We start from the raw sequence: 19511 nt of genomic DNA on the forward strand, positions 1-19511 counted from the left end.
GGAGGTTACTAGGACAGCGCGCGGCGACGCAGTGTGCGTGAGTGCTTGCTTAACCTGTCTTTCAATTCCCCAGACTGTTAACCCGACAACACGCCCATAAGGAAGAATCCCCTCGGGATCAGTAGAAGCCACAGAAGAACTAAACAGACGGGATAAGGCATCAGGCTTGGTGTTCTTGCTACCCGGACGGTAAGAAATCACAAACTCGAAACGAGCGAAAAACAACGCCCAACGAGCTTGACGGGCATTAAGTCGTTTGGCAGAACGGATGTACTCAAGGTTCTTATGGTCTGTCCAAACGACAAAAGGAACGGTCGCCCCCTCCAACCACTGTCGCCATTCGCCTAGGGCTAAGCGGATGGCGAGCAGTTCACGGTTACCCACATCATAGTTGCGCTCAGATGGCGACAGGCGATGAGAAAAATAAGCGCAAGGATGAACCTTATCGTCAGACTGGAAGCGCTGGGATAGAAACCTCTGAAGCGTCAACCTCGACAATGAATTGTCTAGTGACGTCAGGAGTAACGAGGATAGGAGCGGACGTAAAACGTTCTTTTAGAAGATCAAAAGCTCCCTGGGCGGAACCGGACCACTTAAAACACGTCTTGACAGAAGTAAGAGCTGTGAGAGGGGCAGCAACTTGACCGAAATTACGAATGAAACGCCGATAGAAATTAGCGAAACCTAAAAAGCGCTGCAACTCGACACGTGACCTTGGAACGGGCCAATCACTGACAGCTTGGACCTTAGCGGAATCCATCTGAATGCCTTCAGCGGAAATAACGGAACCGAGAAAAGTAACGGAGGAGACATGAAAAGAGCACTTCTCAGCCTTTACATAGAGACAATTCTCTAAAAGGCGCTGTAGAACACGTCGAACGTGCTGAACATGAATCTCGAGTGACGGAGAAAAAATCAGGATATCGTCAAGATAGACAAAACGAAAATGTTCAGCATGTCTCTCAGAACATCATTAACTAATGCCTGAAAAACAGCTGGCGCATTGGCGAGACCGAACGGCAGAACCCGGTACTCAAAATGCCCTAACGGAGTATTAAACGCCGTTTTCCACTGTCCCCCTCTCTGATGCGCACGAGATGGTAAGCGTTACGAAGGTCCAACTTAGTAAAGCACCTGGCTCCCTGCAGAATCTCGAAGGCTGATGACATAAGGGGAAGCGGATAACGATTCTTAACCGTTATGTCATTCAGCTCGATAATCCACGCAGGGGCGCAGAGTACCGTCCTTCTTCTTAACAAAAAGAACCCCGCCCCGGCCGGAGAAGAAGAAGGCACTATGGTACCGGCGTCAAGAGACACAGACAAATAATCCTCGAGAGCCTTACGTTCGGGAGCCGACAGAGAGTATAGTCTACCTCGAGGAGGAGTGGTCCCCGGAAGGAGATCAATACTACAATCATACGACCGGTGAGGAGGAAGGGAGTTGGCTCGGGACCGACTGAAGACCGTGCGCAGATCATGATATTCCTCCGGCACTCCTGTCAAATCGCCAGGTTCCTCCTGAGAAGTAGGGACAGAAGAAACGGGAGGGATGGCAGACATTAAACACTTCACATGACAAGAAACGTTCCAGGATAGGATAGAATTACTAGACCAATTAATAGAAGGATTATGACATACTAGCCAGGGATGACCCAAAACAACAGGTGTAAACGGTGAACGGAAAATCAAAAAAGAAATAGTCTCACTGTGGTTACCAGATACTGTGAGGGTTAAAGGTAGTGTCTCAAATCTGATACTGGGAAGATGACTACCATCTAAGGCGAACATGGGCGTAGGCTTATCTAACTCTCTGAAAGGAATGTCATGTTTCGAACCCATGCTTCGTCCATGAAACAACCCTCAGCCCCAGAGTCTATTAGCGCCCGAACCGGTCCAGCGTAGGTGGACCGACAAAGTAGTACAGGACTTTGATGGAGAGACTTGAGTAGTTGCGCTCACCTGTAGCCCTCCGCTTACAGATGAGCTCTGGCTTTTACTGGACATGAATTAACGAAATGTCCAGCAACTCCACAATAGAGGCACAGGCGGTTGGTGATCCTCCGTTCCCTCTCCTTATTCGAGATGCGAATCCCTCCCAGCTGCATGGACTCAGTCTCAAAGCCAGAGGGGGGAGATGGCTGCGATGCGGAGCAGGGAAACACCGTTGATGCGAGCTCTCTTCCACGAGCCCGGTGACGAAGATCTACCCGTCGTTCTATGCGGATGGCGAGAGCAATCAAAGAGTCCACATCTGAAGGAACCTCCCGGGAGAGAATCTCATCCTTAACCACAGCGTGGAGTCCCTCCAGAAAACGAGCGAGCAGCGCCGGCTCGTTCCACTCACTAGAGGCCGCAAGAGTGCGAAACTCAATGGAATAATCCGTTATGGACCGTTCACCTTGGCATAAGGAAGCCAGGGCCCTAGAAGCCTCCCCACCAAAAACTGAACGGTCAAAAACCCGAATCATCTCCTCTTTAAAGTTCTGGAAATCGTTTGAGCAAACAGCCCTTGCCTCCCAGATAGCTGTGCCCCATTCTCGAGCCCGGCCAGTGAGGAGTGAGATGACGTAAGCAACCCGAGCTCTCTCTCTAGAGTATGTGTTGGGTTGGAGAGAGAACACAATCTCACACTGCGTGAGAAAGGAGCGGCACTCAGTGGGCTGCCCGGAGTAGCAAGGTGGGTTATTAACCCTAGGTTCTGGAGGCTCGGCAGGCCAGGAAGTAACAGGTGGCACGAGACGTAGACTCTGGAACTGTCCAGAGAGGTCGGAAACCTGAGCAGCCAGGTTTTCCACGGCCTGGCGAGCAGCGGACAATTCCTGCTCGTGTCTGCCGAGCATGGCTCCTTGGATCTCGACGGCAGTGTAACGAGCGTCAGAAGTCGCTGGGTCCATTCTTTGATCGGTTCCTTCTGTTATGCAGGTGAAGGAGGACCCAAACGCGACTTAACAGAAACAGAGTTTATTAATGCTCAAAACCGAATAACTGAAATCCTCTAGATAATAGAGGGGAAAACAACTGGAGAAGTTCGGGTAGGCGCAGGCCGTAGTCAACTGAGACACCTGCTCACACGCAGCGTCTGAAGAAGGCACAAAACACGACAGGACAGGGTGATACACAATCACGGCAAAAAACACGACAGGACAGGGCGAAACGCAATTACAGCATGGAATACAAAACAAGGAACCGATGGAACAGGAACGGATCACAAAGGAATAAATAGGGAGTCTAATCAGGGGAAAGGATCGGGAACAGGTGTAGGAAGACTAAATGATGATTAGGGGAATAGGAACAGCTGGGAGCAGGAACGGAACGACAGAGAGAAGAGAGAGCGAGAGAGTGAAAGGGGGGAGGGGGAGAGAGAGGGATAGAACCAAACAAGACCAGCAGAGGGAAACGAATAGCATGGGGAGCACAGGGACAAGACATGACAATAAATGACAAACATGACAGTATATTAGGAAAAACATTAAGATCCACAATATTTATTCCACGGGACAAAACTAGGTCCAGAGTATGACTGTGACAGTGAGTAGGTCCGACGACATGTTGGACATGGCTCCGGAAGCCTTTTGGAGAGGGTCTGTGGACTTTTCCATGTGTCACTAAAAATGTGAATATTATCTGCCATGACTACAAGGTCCGATGGGAAATCAGGGGACTCAGCTGGGAACACTGTATACTGGCCCAGTAGGCCTGTAAACAGTAGCTATAATAAAAAGTGATTGAGTAGGCTGCAAAGATTTCATGACTAGAAGCTCAAAAGATGAAAATGCAGTCATTTTTTTGTTGTAAATGTAAATTTGGTATCGTAAATGTTAGCAACACCTCCGCATTTGTGGGATGCACAGGATATATGGTTACTAGTGTAACCAGGAGGAGAGGCCTCATTTGACACAGTAAATTCATCAGGCTTAAGCCATGTTTCAGTCAGGCCAATCACACCAAGATTGTGAACAGGGATTAGTTCATTGACTATAACTGCCTTGGAAGTGAGGGATCTAACATCTCCTTCAATAATGACAGGAATGGAGGAGGTCTTTATTCCAGTGAGATTGCTAAGGCGAACACCGCCATGTTAAGTTTTGCCCGAAACCTAGTTCAAGGCACATACACGGTCTCAATGTGGATAGCTGAGCTGACTACACTGACTGTGCTAGTGGCAGACTCCACTAAGCTGGCAGGCTGGCTAACAGCCTGCTGCTTGGCCTGCACCCTATCTCATCGTGGAGCTAGAGGAGTTAGAGCTCTGTCTATGTTCATAGATAAAATGAGAGCACCCCTCCTCAGTAGGCCAGGCTTGGTCCTGTTTGTGGGCGAGTCCCAGAAAGGCCAATTATCTACAAATGCTATCTTTTGGGAGGGAAAGAAAACAGTTATCAACCAGCGATTGAGTTGATAGCTGTAGAGGACTATCTAGAAAATAGATTTCTAACAATTCACTACTCTCCACAATGTGTGAATGAAGCTTTTCAATTTGTATTAGGGAAAATACAAGATGAACTTCTACAAAAAAAGACCCACTAGAGCTAAAGAACACTGTAATGTTCACCACCACATATACTTTGAACTCGCGCAAAGAGGGAGATGATGGCATGTTTTATCATCGGACCCAGCATTGCCAGCTGAATTTAAAAATCCACCACTTATTGTATATAGGAGAGAAAATGTGCACGATAAATTGGTCCATGCCAACTGCCAGCCACAAAAGAAAAAGAACCAGGCTCTTTTACGCCCTCTTCCGAATGGTAGCTATTCATGCAGAGCTTGTGCACAGTGCACCAATATGATGAAGTGTGAATATTTCTGCCACCCACATACAAGAAAACAGTTCCACATAAATTACATTATTACATGCTCCACCACCCATGTTATCTACATGATTAAATGTCCATGTGGGCTGTGTTATGTAGGTAAACCTCTCATTCTTTCAAACAATTAATTAGTGAAGAAAAAAGTTAAATCAGGAGAAACGACAGGGATTATCCAGTCACAGTACATGATTTCTACCTTTAGAACTATGGTTATATTAAAATAAAATATGATCATAGTGGAGAAATAAACAATAACAAAATGCCCAATAATATAGCCCAAATATTGTTCCTGTATTAAAAATACAATGCAAAACATGACAGGTAATACATTTGACTGTGAATAATGCAACCATTCCCTATTAACAGGGATTGAAGGCGGCACACACATAGTGAATGAAATACAACACTCATATAGAACTGAAGCACTACTGTGCTTTTGTGTTAACCTCAGCCAATATAGGGCATAAAGTAAATACATTAAGGTATGTACCATTTTAAAAACCTCAAATATATTACCTACGTTTAAAATGTATTAAACTCACGGGCTATAAAAACAGCACGGTGTTGTGAAAGATAAATTGCTTCTGGCCTTTTACAAACTATACTGAACAAATTTATAAACGCAACATGCAACAACTTTACTGAGTTACAGTTAATATAAGGAAATCAGTCAATTGAAATAAATTCATTAGGCCCTAATCTATGGATTTCACATGAATGGGCATGGGCGCTGCAATGGATGGGTCTGGGAGGTCATAGGCCCAACCACTGGGAAGCCAGGCCGAGCCAGTCAGAATTTGTTTTTCCCCACAAAAGGGCTTTATTACAGACATAATTACTCCTCAGTTTCATCAGCTGTCCAGTCTCAGACGATCTCGCAAGGGAAGAAGGCAGATGTGGAGGTCCAGGGCTGGCATGGTTACACGTGGTCTGCGGTTGAGACCAGTGGACTAATGCCAAATTCTCCAAAACGTAAATGGAGGTGGTTTATGGTAGAGAAATGAACATTCAATTCTCTGGCAACAGCTTTGGTCGACATTCCTGCAGTCAGCATGCCAATTGCATGCTCCCTCAAACTTGAGACATGTGTCATTGTGTGACAAAAATGCACATTTTAGTGTGGCCTTTTATTGTCCACAGCACAAGGTGCAACTGTGAAATCATGCTGTTTTTATTTATTTTATTTAACTAGGCAAGTCAGTGTTTAATCAGCTTCTTGATATACCACAACTGTCAGAGGGATGGATTATCTTGGCAAAGGATAATCCACTAACATGGATGTAAACAAATTTGTGCACAACATTTTAGAGACAAACTTTTGTGTGTATGGAACATTTCTGGGATTTTTTATTTCAGCACATGAAACATGGGACCAAAACTTTACATGATGCGTTATATATATATACACACACACTTCTCAGTTACAACTAACTTCAACATTTAAAACTTTGACCTGCAACAAATAGTTTCATTGTGTCACTGCTCACTGGTCCTGTGCCTTACATACTGTAGGCTATGCTTGCAAATAATAATTGTTAACCAATTTAAAAAGTAATGGGGAAAATACTGAAAAGGGTCAGTTTGATAAAAGACTGCCAACATGTTTCAAATGATTCATAATTTGAGCCCTCTTGAATGGTTCATACATTCTCAAAACACTCATGTAACTTTGAAAAATAACACTAATGCTAACTTATAAAAGATGTTACTGACCGGAGTAATTAATTAATTCACATTATTCTCACTGTTTGTTTTGGATCGAAGGCAATAGGAATATCAGGCTATATTTTTCCAGGAGTAACATTAACTGATTGGCACAGAGTAAGAGCATTTGATTGAAATGGACCATGGCAGCAGTATTGAAAAAGCTTTGACTGTTTTGCTTTCTGATAGGCCTGGCCTACATCAGTGTAACACACCGCATAGCTTAGTTCACAGACCTGCAAGCGGACATTTTATGCATGCAGGTTTAGTTTTAATTCCTTAAAGGGATAGTTTGGGGGTTTTGGCAATGAGGCCCTTTATCTATTTCCCCAGAGTCCGATGAATTTGTGGATAACATTTGTATGTACTGTATCTTCGTGCAGTTTGAAGGAAGTTGCTAACTAGCATTAGCGCAATAACTGAAAGTCTATGGGAACAGTAGACTTCCAGGCATTGCGCTAACTCTGGTTAGCATTGACTTACAAAACTACCAAAACACTGCAAGCAAATGCATAAAAATGGTATCCACAAGTTTATCTGACCCTGAGGAAGTAGATAAAATCCACAATTATCCCTTTAAAGGACATTTACTGCACTTAATAAAGTATTGAAACAAAAGAAAAACATGTTAGTTCATACAAATCTCTGCAAAATGGCACTGTTGGCATTGTATCCTTATCATAGAAAAATAAAAACATTTTTTACCATTAGTTCAGATTGTCTAAGAAAGTCCGAAACTGAATATCCATATTCAATTGAAGCTGTAATGTCACAAAGCAACCACTTGTGTTAAAATACGTTCAAAAATAATTAGCACAAACAAGAAAGAACAGTTGACTGAATAAGTCACGCATCTAATAAGGCACACACAATCAGAAACGATGAAGCCCAATATACGTGATAAAACACAAAGAAATCCATACTAAAGTAAAAGCTTCAAGCTTGTGTAAAGAAATGTTACACAGCAACACATCTTCATTAAGGTAATACTTGGATGACCTTTAAACAGAACATTATTTAGGGATTCAAAGTTATTGTACTTATGGCTAACATTGGTTGACCAAAGTTAAGCATGAAGTCCATAGACATTGTTTCCCTCAATTAAGTGTTAGGTTTGTTCAGACTGAGAGACACACTCTCTTGGCTGCTAAAAGTGCTCCTAGGGCTATCTGTGCTGAGGCCTGTCCCTGAGCTGTTTGAGGAAGCTACAGCAGCAGGCACTCCAGTATCTTGTGTTTTGATATAAACAACATAAAAGACAGGTAGGATAATGCCTATCAGGAGCATGGCCACCACAGCGTTCCACCACTGGATGCCCCAGTCTGCTCCATAGCTGGTCAGGCGCTGGCCTCTGGAGCCCAACTTTTCTGGCCTTTCTGCAGCCTCTAAAAAAACCTCATCCTGTGCATTTGTGGTTTGGATCAGTCTCTCAATGTCATGGTCCACTTCCTTGAGGTAGTCGGTGTATTCCAGTAGATGTGGCCTACCAGGGAATCTGGCTGTAAGTTTGCCCTGTGGTTGGGGCAGTGGTGTGGCTGAATTTGAGGCTCCTGGATCTGGGACTTTTAGCTCTGTATTAGCCTCAGTCAATAAGCTGTGTTTCTTCACAGGGATTTTGATTGATTTCAAAGCAAATATATCCTGTTCCTGAATCAGGTTGTTCACTCTCTTTATGTCTGCCACCTGTTGAGAGGAAGACAAGTGTCAATATTGGCATAATGTGAACACACAGTATCAGTAGCCTATGCAGACATGTATGTACAGTGCTTGACGTAGTGTCCTGTAGAGCAGTGGTGGGAAAAGTACCCAACTGCCATGCTTGAGTAAAAGTAAAGATACCTTCATAGAAAATGACTCAAGTAAAAGTGAAAGTCACCCATTAAAATACTACTTGAGTAAAAGTATTTGGTTTTGAAAATACTTAACTATCAAAAGTAAAGTATACATCACTTCAAATTCCTTATATTAAGCAAACCAGAACCCATTATTTTATTGTTTTAATTTTGTTTACAGATAGCCAGTGACACACTTTAAAACTCAGACATAATTTACAAACGAAGCCTGTGTGTTGAGTGAGTCCACCAGATCAGAGGAGGAATGACCAGGGAGGTTCTCTTGATAAGTGTATGAATATGACCATTTTCCTGTCCTGCTAAGCAGTCAAAATGTAACGAGTACTTTTGGGTGTCAGGGAAAAGGTATAGAGTAAAAAGTACATTATTTTCATCAGGAATGTAGTGAAGTAATAGTAGTCAAAAATATAAATAATCAAGTACAGATACCCCCCCAAAAATGACCAAAGTAGTTCTTTAAATATTTGTACTTTACACCACCACTGTACAGTACACTGTACAGTTTGCTGCCAGCAAATACATGGGCTGCAGGACTTACCTTGCAGCCATATTGCAGAGCAAGTTTGTTGAGGTTGTCCCCAACCAATACATCCCTCTCCAGCAGCATGAGGCTACCGCATCTGTCCTGTTCCAGCTCCTGCCACCCCCGGGGCCTCAACTCCATCACATTGAACTCTTCTTCCTCTGAAGAGCCAGCAGAGTCATTCTGCTGGCCTCGCCTGAACATGTACACCTGGCCATCTACACTAGCATGGACATCCACTGGGGCCTGGAAGGCGCGGGGAACAGGGTCTCCTCTCCGCATCACAACAAGCTACTTTAGGTGGACAGAAAATACACAAAATTGTTAAGTGTAATAGCTAAGGGTTTTATAATATGTAGCTAGCTATGCAAACTGAATACAAAAAGTACCACTGACATTGTTTCTGTAGGTAGTGAACAGCCAATTAGTCAACTAGTCTAGGGACCATGTAGTCCAGTGGAGGCTCCTCAGAGGAGGAATAGGACAACCATCCTCCTCTGTGAATTTCATAAAAATGTAAATAGTGAAACATTTCAGACAAAACAATAAATATATATATTATGTCACCGAATATATATATAAATTAATATATAAATATATTCATGTCACCAAATAATTTATTAAAACACACTGTTTTGCAATTAAGGTCTACAGTAGCCTCAGCAGCACTCTGTAGGGTAACACCATGGTCTAGCCAGAGGACAGATAGCTTCTGTCCTCCTCTGGGTACATTTGCTTCAATACAAAAACTAGGAGGCTCACGGTTCTCACCCCCTTTCATAGACTTACAGTCATTATGACAACTTCCAAGCTCCAACCTATTAGAGCTCTTCCAGCATGAACTGAGATGTTGTCCACCCAGTTAAATGATCAGATAATGAATATAGTACTGAAACCATAAGCTACAGCTAGCTACCACTGCAGTGCATAAAATATGGTCAGTAGCTGACTCAAAGGGAGATAGTAGTTGAACAATTTATTCCAAAATTAAGGAGAAGCAAGAGAGATATATTTAGTTGTACTTATATTTTTACATTAACTTTAACTGAGCTAGTTGAATGCAACTAGCTAGTTTAGCCTACTCAAACACCCAGCTCAAACAGAGAGGGGTGCTAGCTGACTATGGCTATCCAACACTGGAACTTCCAAGTCAAGGTAAGCTTTTGGTTGTATTAATTTATTGCCACTGGGGCCCGCTAAACTGCTTTCTGACTGTGTATGAATGTAGCGGGTTGACTAATGCATCAGTTCTAGTAGCTATGTTGACTATGAGGTGACAACAATGTAGGCTGTGTGTAGAGGTTAGCAGTCATGATATGAAGGTTTGGCTTGGAAAGGGTTTTTCACCTGGTTACAGACAGCTGATGTGTTCTCCACAAGCAAAGAGAAAAAGTGAGGAGAGTGTGTAGATAGTTTCGAGAAATAATTATATATATATATATATATATATATATATATATATATATATATATATATATATATATACACACACACACAACGAGCAAAGTGATCATGCTGCTATGAAAGTGGACTGTGTTTGATCAGTGGTGTATTCATTCCACCGTTGAACAACTTTTCTTAAACGGAACCAAATGGAATGAAACAGGGATAAACACACATGAATTAGTCCAATAAAAACTATAATTTGCAATTGTTGGACTAATGACTACACCTTAGATCAGCTAGATGCTGGCAAGAGTGTGCAAGGCAGTATTGAATGTGTCTGTCACTTTGATTTCTTAAAATTCTCTCGACCTGTGCATCTATGTTGTAAACTTTCCTTCATAGACTAGGTTGTAGAAACTTTATGATGGGTATAGGGAAAATTGAAGTATCATGTAGTAGCCTAAACCTATCGATGTTACATTGAGCTGGATTAATGGACTATGAATGAGAGTCATCCAATATGCTGTAATAGAAATAAGGCAATGCTCATAAAAATAAATGTATCCCCCCTAGTCATAAACAGCACCGACTGCCACTGATGTAGTCTCATTAATCAGGCTATATTACACAATTAATTGGTATATACAGCCTAACACTAATGCCTGCAAAATCATGTAAATGTTACTTACAAACCAGATTGTTGAATTAAATTACATTTAAACTTACTCTACCGGTTGTCTGTGCAGTTTGTCCTTCAGCTGCACGAAATTTGAGACAAAATATCCATTGGAAAGTATTGTTTACCCTACTTTGTAGAGAGCTACTAAGTATATGGTTAGGTACTAAAGTAAAACAAATTTTACATTGGATATTTGGTTCTATTGAACCAAGCATGCCATGACAATGAAAATGGTATATTCTGAATCTGGGGAGGATGGAGAACAATCAACAAATTTTGTTCAACAAAACAATCAAAAAAAAAAAAAAAATCAACCATTTTTTTATTCCGATTTCAATCTCTGATTGTTCTCTATCCTCCCCTGATTCAGAACACACCATTTTCATTGTCATGGCATGATTGGTTCAATAGTTATATAAATATCCATAATAAAACTAACTTTACCTCGGTGTGAACTGAGCCACATTACTTAATGGCTCTCTGAAAAGTCGGGTAAACAATGAATACTTTCCTGTGGATATTCTGTCTCAAATTTCGAGCAGCTGAAGGACAGACAGCCGGTAGAGGAGTGTAAATGTAATTATATTCAACATCGTCTTGTAAGGAACATTTACACAGTGTCTGGCTCTATATAGCTACCAATTAATTGTGTATAACAGCCTGATTAATCAGACTAGGGGCCATGAACAGCCAGCTCTCATACTAGTCTCAACTAGTCTAGACTCGTTAGCTATGAATGTGACTAGCTAACTACAGTATATAGCAACAGGACATACAAAGTGGCATTCAACTATGAAAAGAGATAGCTAACTAACTATACCTACCATAAAACGACAGGACGAACAAAATAACCAGCAAGCTACTTAGCTACGTGGTAACGTTAACAGCTACCAGTAACTAGCTAAACGGCCGAATATATTTTTGACATTGCATGCTTGCTTCCTTCACTCACTCACTGACGTAACTAACATTCGACCTAACGTTAAAAACTCTAGTTTATTAATCAATCTTAATATAAAATTGACAAAATACGTGAACACATCACATCATATTACCAAGTTAATAAGGTTTGAGCTTGCAACTCACCCGGGTTTAAAGTAACTCATCTAGTTTTCCCATAGTGTCAAATTCCCACAATGCTGCCAGAACTGACACACGGCTCAGACAACCATGATGCCTGTGGATCGAGATACTGATTCAGAATCAGATATTTGATCATTCCTTTATGGAGAACCTTATTTTGGGGGTAAAGAAATCTGATCCTAGGTCTGTGGTGCGCAAACCCAGTGGCAGTGTAGCAGGGTATATTGACAAAAATATGCACCAATCAAAAGATAGATTTCACCAACGTTGACCATTAGGGTGAAGATACTGCGCCAATGCCCAAACATATTTGAAAATGTATCTAGGAAGGAAATCTCAGCAGAATACTTTATGTATGACGTGAAGCCACCAATATAAATCACAGGAAGCCACCAATATAAATCACAGGAAGCCACCAGCCAACTCAGGGTTTCCCAAGCTCAGTCCTGGGGCACCCCTCTGGGTCCACGTTTCGGGTTTTTCGCCCTAGCACTACACAGCTGAATCAAATATAACCAACTCCTCAATCAAGCTATTTGACTCCTCTATGTAGTGCTGAGCGCATGCTGCAGCACCAGAGAGGTTGTAATTCCTATACAGGCTATTGTTGAAAAAGAGGATAGTCTAAGTTTGGAAGTGCTAAAATTGTCTATAAACTGTATTTAAAAAAAAAAGAAATGACAACCGAACCAGTTACAACTGAAGTATCTGATCATCAATGAATTAGAGAAAAAGCCATTTGTTTTTTAACAGAGCAGCTGCATATCATCAGGTAGGCCTACAGTATATGCACTTGTCACTTTTTTAAATTCCAGAAACAATCATTTTCTTAGTTATACATTTTTTTCCATTATATTGTTTTTACTTTAATAGATGTGTGTTGACTGTGGTTAGGGAATGAGAATATAAGAGGATCTGCTAGGCTAAACTAACAAACTATGCATAGCTCACTCCAAACTCGTGTTTCTACAAGTGAATTCAAAGGCACTCTACAGTAGAATGACTGAATAGCCTAATAAGGCATTTTTCATTTCATATGATGTATCCTAGATTAATATTTTTTTACATTTCATGTAATACAGCCTACATGTAAAATGTATAGGCATGTTGTTGAAGTGTCACTCTGGTGCTCGACTTTGCCGTCTACTAACCACTGGTCCTGGCAACCATTTAAGTCATTTAGCAGACGCTCTTATCCAGAGCGACTTACAAATTGGTGCATTCACCTTATGACATCCAGTGGAACAACCACTTTACAATAGTGCATCTAAATATTTTAAGGGGGGGAGGGGGGGTGAGAAGGACAAACCCACATTGAGCACACCTGCTCCCCATCTTTAAGCACACCTGGACTTCATACCACCCTGATTACTCTCCCCTCATAGCAAGTATCATTCAGTATAATTTTCTCATGTTCAGTATGCTTTTCATGTCTGTTATTTTGTCTAGTTTCATTATTAAACTCTGCTTCTTGACTCCCTGTGTATATGTTATAGATTTCTGCCTCAGAAAGTATGGCAGCAGAAGATTTCACCATCTTCCAGACTGTTGAGAAACACGGTCGTCATCTCCACCAACACCATGACCAGCTGGCTCTACTGGGTATGACCAGGAAGGAGGTTCTCCATCCCTCTGACTGAGGGCCTCCTTCTACGGGTCGTCACAAGGAGCCAGTCCCCCAGCCTACCCAGCCGTCCACCCAGGTCAGTGATGCCCAACTGTCCCTTCTGGAGAAGTATTACGGCACTCCATCGAAATGCCGTGGCTTCCTACTCCAGTGCTCCCTCTATTTCGCCTATCAGACGGGAGCCCCCACTAAGAGGTCCAGGTTGCCACTGTCATTTCCCTGCTGACCGGATTGGCGTTGGAGTGGGCTACGGCGGTCAGAGAGAGGAAAAGCTGGATTCCTATTAGGGGTTCATGGCTCTGTTCAGGGCGGTCTTCGAAGGCAGAGAGGGAGTTGAGTGACTTTTCCAACTTCAGCAGGGTGCCCAGACCGCTGCGGAGTACTCACTCACCTTTCAGACTGTGGCAGCCTCCAGCAGATTAAATGAGCCAGTGCACCCCACACTATTCTGCAGTAGACTGTGCAAAGCGGTCCAGACAGCTGGCATGTCAGGATGACTACAAATCCTTGGACTCTCATCGCAATGGCCAGCCCTCTGGATAACCTTCTTCAGGAGCGCCGGTGTCCAACTTGCCACTCACCTCCCCTCTCTCCTTTGGCTGCCCTGAAGCAGAGCCTGAACCCATGGAGGTAGGGATCACACACCTCTCTGTGGCAGAGCAGCTTCACCAGAGACAGCTGAGGCTTTCTCCCTATTGCAGCCAGGAGGAGCACCAGCTTCAGTGGTGTCCGGTGCATCCCAACCAGGGGTCCACTAGAGCAGAGGGGCAGCCCTGTGACCTTCTGTTTCCCAGGCTAGTCATGAGAATTCTGTTATCATTGTTCTCCGCCAAAACCTTTCTGGTTCCCATTTCTCTGGCTAGCTGTCCCTCAAGTGTTGTTTCTACAGCTTTAGTGCTCCGGTGCCGTGGGGAACTTTATCGACCAGGCCCTTGCCACCTTGCCTCCTCTCTGAACTTAACTTCATACCCGCTCTCCTTTTCCTGTCCAAGTCCTGGATATGCAACCATTGGAATCCGTCACAGCACCACTCACCCTCACCGGGGTCCCAACCACCAGGAAATCCTTCCCTTCCTCATCACTTTTTACTTACTTACTTAAGTATAACGAGTACTTTTTCTACCACTGTACTTAAGGACATTTAAAACCAGATCCTTTAGACTTAAGTATTTTACTGGGTAACTTTCACTTGAGTCATTTTCTGTTAAGGAATCTTTTGCTCAAGTATAACAATTGATACTTTTTCCACCACTGCCCTCTTGTTAGTAGTCTAAAGTCAAATTAAAATGAAGACTGTTTAAATGAATTAGGGCTTCTCGAATTAGCCTACTTTCAGTACCCCATCTGCACGACTGCCGCTTCATAGTAGTCTAAATTACTCAAGTATAGCTTATTGTGAGGTCAATAACTCGCATATACTGTATAGCTTCATTATGGGAAACAAAACATATTTTTATTAAAATTATGGCAGTAGCAAGCTGACCTCTGGTCCTCCATCTTTGCGCTCTCCCTCTAAGGCTATTTTTGGCTGTCGTTAAGGGGGCTCTTGTGTCAAACGCCTGTTTGTTTGCAATTTTAACCTGCTCTGCTATTTTCAAACTTGTGCAAGGATAGGTCACTTACCGGTCTTATATCAGCTCAGATGGGAGGGTTGGACATATCTGACATGTCCTTAACATGATCTAAAGTGCTAATTTCAGGCAGCACTGGTAAAGAAATTTAAGAACAACCAAATGCTGGTTTAAATGGTAAAGCGGTATAAGAAATGGGAAACAAGCAATTGTTACAGGAAAATAACTTCAAAATACTAGGTTTGCCAGTATTCACCATGGTTCTCATCTGTCATTTCATGATGTGCATGGACATAGGCTACCCTTACCCAAGGCCTACTATAATGAAAGCTGGTTCAATAGCAATGTGTCCTGTCTTTTTCTATCCTGAAGAATTTGACATTTTATATTAAATTATTGTTGAAAAAAATCATTAACAGTTTGTTGAATTTTAATAAAACCAAACAGAATGATTCACACTGTCCTGGTTTTATGGTGAGAACATCCAAGGCGCGCATGCATTGCAACTTCTGGAGAATTGAGAATGCGATCTGTAAGATGCTTCCAATATGTATATAAAACATATTTGTCCACTCACTGGTCTACTGCTTCCAGTCTCCCTTTCTCTTTATATTGAATATTTGTCCAGCTAATGAGAAAAGTTTGGACTTGTGCAAAACCCTCCATAATCTGCATTGTTTTAATATTATGTGCCCACGGGGAGCAATTATGGTGCCTGTAAGTGTACTTAGACATAGCCTATTTAAAACAAGTTGTTTAATTTTGTTTAGAATTTGATTGGAATTATTCACTCTTTTTAGGCCTTATCAATTATACAAATGCTAAACTCAGCAAAAAGAAGAAACGTCCTCACTGTCAACTGCGTTTATTTTCAGCTATCTTAACATGTGGAAATATTTATCTGAACATAAGATTCAACAACTGAGACATAAACTGAACAAGTTCCTCAGACATGTGACTAACAGAAATGGAATAATGTGTTCCTGAACAAAGGGGGGGAAGGGGGTCAAAATCAAAAGTAACAGTCATTATCTGGTGTGGCCACCACGCATTAAGTACCCTCCGATCCAACAGGTCGCAGACGTGCTCAATGGGATTGAGATCTGGGCTCTTCGCTGGCCATGGCAGAATACTGACATTCCTGTCTTGCAGGAAATCACGCATAGAATGAGCAGTATGGCTGGAGGCTTTGTCATGCTGGAGGGTCATGTCAGGATGAGCCTGTAATAAGGGTACCAAATGAGGGAGGAGGTTTCCTTCCCTGTAATGCAATGTTGAGATTGCTTGCAATGACAGCAAGCTCAGTCCGATGATGCTGTGACACACCGCCCCACACCATGAAGGACCCTCCACCTCCAAATTGATCCCGCTCCAGAGTACAGGCCACGGTGTAACACTCATTCCTTCGACGATAAACCCAAATCCAACCATCAGCCCTGGTGAGACAAAACCGCGACTCGTCAGTGAAGAGCACTTTTTTTCCAGTCCTGTCTGGTCCAGCGACGGTGGGTTTGTTGTTGCCGGTGATGTCTTGTGAGAACCTGCCTTACAACAGGCCTACAAGCCCTCAGTCCAGCCTCTCTCAGCCTATTGTGGACAGTCTGAGCACTGATGGAGGGATTGTGCATTCCTGGTGTAACTTGGGCAGTTGTTGTTGCCATCCTGTACCTGTCCCGCAAGTGTGATGTTCGGATGTACCAATCCTGTGCAGATGTTGTTACATGTGGTCTGCCGCTGCGAGGACGATCAGGTGTCTCACAGTATTGGCATCTGCAGTCCTCATGCCACCTTGCAACACGCCTAAGGCACGTTCACGCAGATGAGCAGGGCGTCTTCCTTTTGGTGTTTTTCAGAGTCAGTAGAAAGGCCTCTTTAGTGTCCTAAGTTTTCATAACTGTGACCTTAATTGCCTACCGTCTGTAAGCTGTTAGTGTCTTAACGACTGTTCCACAGGTGCATGTTCATTAATTGTTTATGGTTCATTGACCACCTGTGGGAAACTGTTTAAACCCTTTACAATGAAGATCTGTGAAGTTATTTGGATTTGAATGAATTATCTTTGAAAGATAGGGTCCTGAGAAAGGGATGTTTCTCTTTTTGCTCAGTTTATGTATACGTTTCCACATTGATGCCATGCAATTCAGAACAATGAATGAATCTGTTTTCAGTCAACATTTTTACAACGATGGAATGGGTCTACATTTAGTTATTTTGTTTCTGTAAGCTGTTTAAGCTGTTTAACAAACTATTACGGACTAACATTGGACTTGACTCCAAGGCAGTACATAAAAGACCGTAAATATACAAACTTGAAGCAACCACATATTTAGCCATGGAGCACATTCTGATTGGCCAGTGAGGGGCCAAGCCTCAAACCACCCACAACTGGTTTATTCATCAAAACCCAGCCCTTTCCTCCACCACCAGCAGTGCTTTGATCATTTTGGCTGTGAAATAGAAAAAAATATTGCTGACATTCCCATGAACCTATAGCACTACCACCAGCACTTAGATTTACCATTCCATTAGGTTTGTTAATCGATGACAAATTACATAACCCTCCCCTGGACTAAAGTTTTGAAATACTAAACCCTCCCCCTGACTGAAATTTAAAAAGCATGACCCACCCCGATTTCCTCCAGGTAACAAATGTGTACATTTCGATCACTCCCTTAGGCAGATAAATTAGGACAAGGGAAAGAAAGTATAGCTAGCCTAAAACATTTTTTTTTTTTTTACCCGAGATGATAAATTAATAACGCTAGTGTGTAACCAGAATATACAAAGTGGCACCAGTCTTTGGATTGGTGGATACATCTCATTATTGTAATATTCTATAAAATATTCAATGAAGGTTGTTGTTTTTGTATTCAATGGACAGATGCTATGTTATGAATATGCATAGCCATCTCGAGTCAACTCCGATATAAAGTGTTTTTTCTCAAAGTTGCCAGGATGTCTCGTGTCCTACTTATATCCGTGCACTCAACTTCAAATCAAAGTTTATTTGTCACATGCGCCGAATACAACAGGTGTAAACCTTACAGTGAAATGCTTACTTACAGGCTCTAACAAATGGTGTTAAAAAAGGTGTATGTGTAGGTAAGTAAACAAATAAATAAAACAACAGTAGAAAGACATTTGAAAAAAGAGTAGCAAGGCTTTATACAGACACCTGTTAGTCAGGCTTCCTGAGGTAGTATGTACATGTAGGTATTGTTAAAGTGACTGTGAGATATAAGATAAACAGAGAGTAGCAGCAGCATAAAAGAGGGGTTGGGGGGGGAACACAATGCAAATAGTCCGGGTAACCATTGGTTACCTGTTCAGGAGTCTTATGGCTTGGGGGTAAAAACTGTTGAGAAGCCTTTTTGTCCTAGATTTGGCACTCCGGTACCGCTTGGCACTCTGGTACCGCTTGCTATGCGGTAGTAGAGATAACATTCTATGACTGGGCTGGCTGGGGTCTTTGACAATTTTTAGGGCCTTCCTGACACTGCCTGGTGTGGAGGTCCTGGATGGCAGGCAGCTTTGCCCGAGTGATGTACTGGGCCGCATGCACTACCCTCTGAAGTGCCTTGCGGTCGAGGCCGAGCAATTGCCGTACCAGGCAGTGATGCAACCAGTCAGAATGCTCTCGATGTTGCAGCTGTAGAACCTTTTGAGGATCTCAGGACCCATCCCAAATATTTTTAGTTTCCTGAAGGGGAATAGGCTTTGTCGTGCTCTCTTCACGACTGTCTTGGTGTGTTTGGACCAATCTAGTTTGTTGTTGATGTGGACACCAAGGAATTTAGATTTAACTTAAGCATTACGAAAATTATGTGAGATCAAATAAATCTCCCGTAGCAAATAAGCCACAATCTCATTGACCTCCATAAAAAAACGAATTGCTTGGTGTGCAAAACAACAAAATCATACCACCTATATTGTTGGGTGTTTATCCGACCTGATAAAATGTGTGTAATATATTACACACATTTTATCAGGTCGGATAAACACCCATATATATATATATATATATATATATATACACACATATACACACACACACGCAAGTTCACCTATTTCTAAAACCAAAGTTTCGCACCTGCATTTTTGTTGCATTTATAAGAATTGTTTTTAAAACATTTTAACAATTTTGATGACCGTTGCTAAACTTTGATATTCTGGTCGTCACTCGTTAACACAAAGTCATAATTATGGCTAACTCCACCCATTTCTAAAATATATCTCAAAATTTGATTTTAAAACTAACCTTAACCCTAA

The 19511-nt window shown here is 42.3% G+C and overlaps 1 protein-coding gene across 4 annotated transcripts; it reads right to left on the minus strand.

The window, feature by feature from the left end:
- Window positions 1-6145: 6145 nt before the first annotated feature.
- LOC124036652 (lysM and putative peptidoglycan-binding domain-containing protein 4-like) lies at window positions 6146-12397 on the minus strand. 4 transcript variants are annotated; one of them, XM_046351484.1, is made up of 3 exons: window positions 12048-12397; window positions 8912-9187; window positions 6146-8203 (listed from the first exon to the last, which is right to left on the minus strand). In XM_046351484.1, the coding sequence occupies exons 2-3, from the start codon at window positions 9176-9178 to the stop codon at window positions 7622-7624; spliced, it is 849 nt and encodes a 282-aa protein (XP_046207440.1). In that variant the 5' UTR covers window positions 9179-9187; window positions 12048-12397; the 3' UTR covers window positions 6146-7621. The 4 variants fall into 4 exon arrangements, with proteins under 4 accessions (XP_046207440.1, XP_046207433.1, XP_046207449.1 ...); XM_046351477.1 differs by having other exon boundaries at window positions 8912-9190; window positions 12048-12395; XM_046351493.1 differs by lacking the exon at window positions 12048-12397 and adding an exon at window positions 11786-12033 and having other exon boundaries at window positions 8912-9190.
- Between the last annotated feature and the right edge of the window lie 7114 nt (window positions 12398-19511).

The sequence above is a fragment of the Oncorhynchus gorbuscha genome, linkage group LG01 (assembly GCF_021184085.1).
Source record: "Oncorhynchus gorbuscha isolate QuinsamMale2020 ecotype Even-year linkage group LG01, OgorEven_v1.0, whole genome shotgun sequence".
NCBI lineage: Eukaryota > Metazoa > Chordata > Actinopteri > Salmoniformes > Salmonidae > Oncorhynchus > Oncorhynchus gorbuscha.

What these genes read in the sequence shown, in the direction of transcription:
- LOC124036652 (XM_046351484.1), bottom strand. Translation starts at nt 9,178, where the DNA reads ATGCGGAGAGGAGACCCTGTTCCCCGCGCCTTCCAGGCCCCAGTGGAT. An exon ending in CTCTGCAATATGGCTGCAAG is followed by an intron (nt 8,204 to 8,911) that starts GTAAGTCCTGCA and finishes TCCTCTCAACAG; the next exon opens with GTGGCAGACATAAAGAGAGT.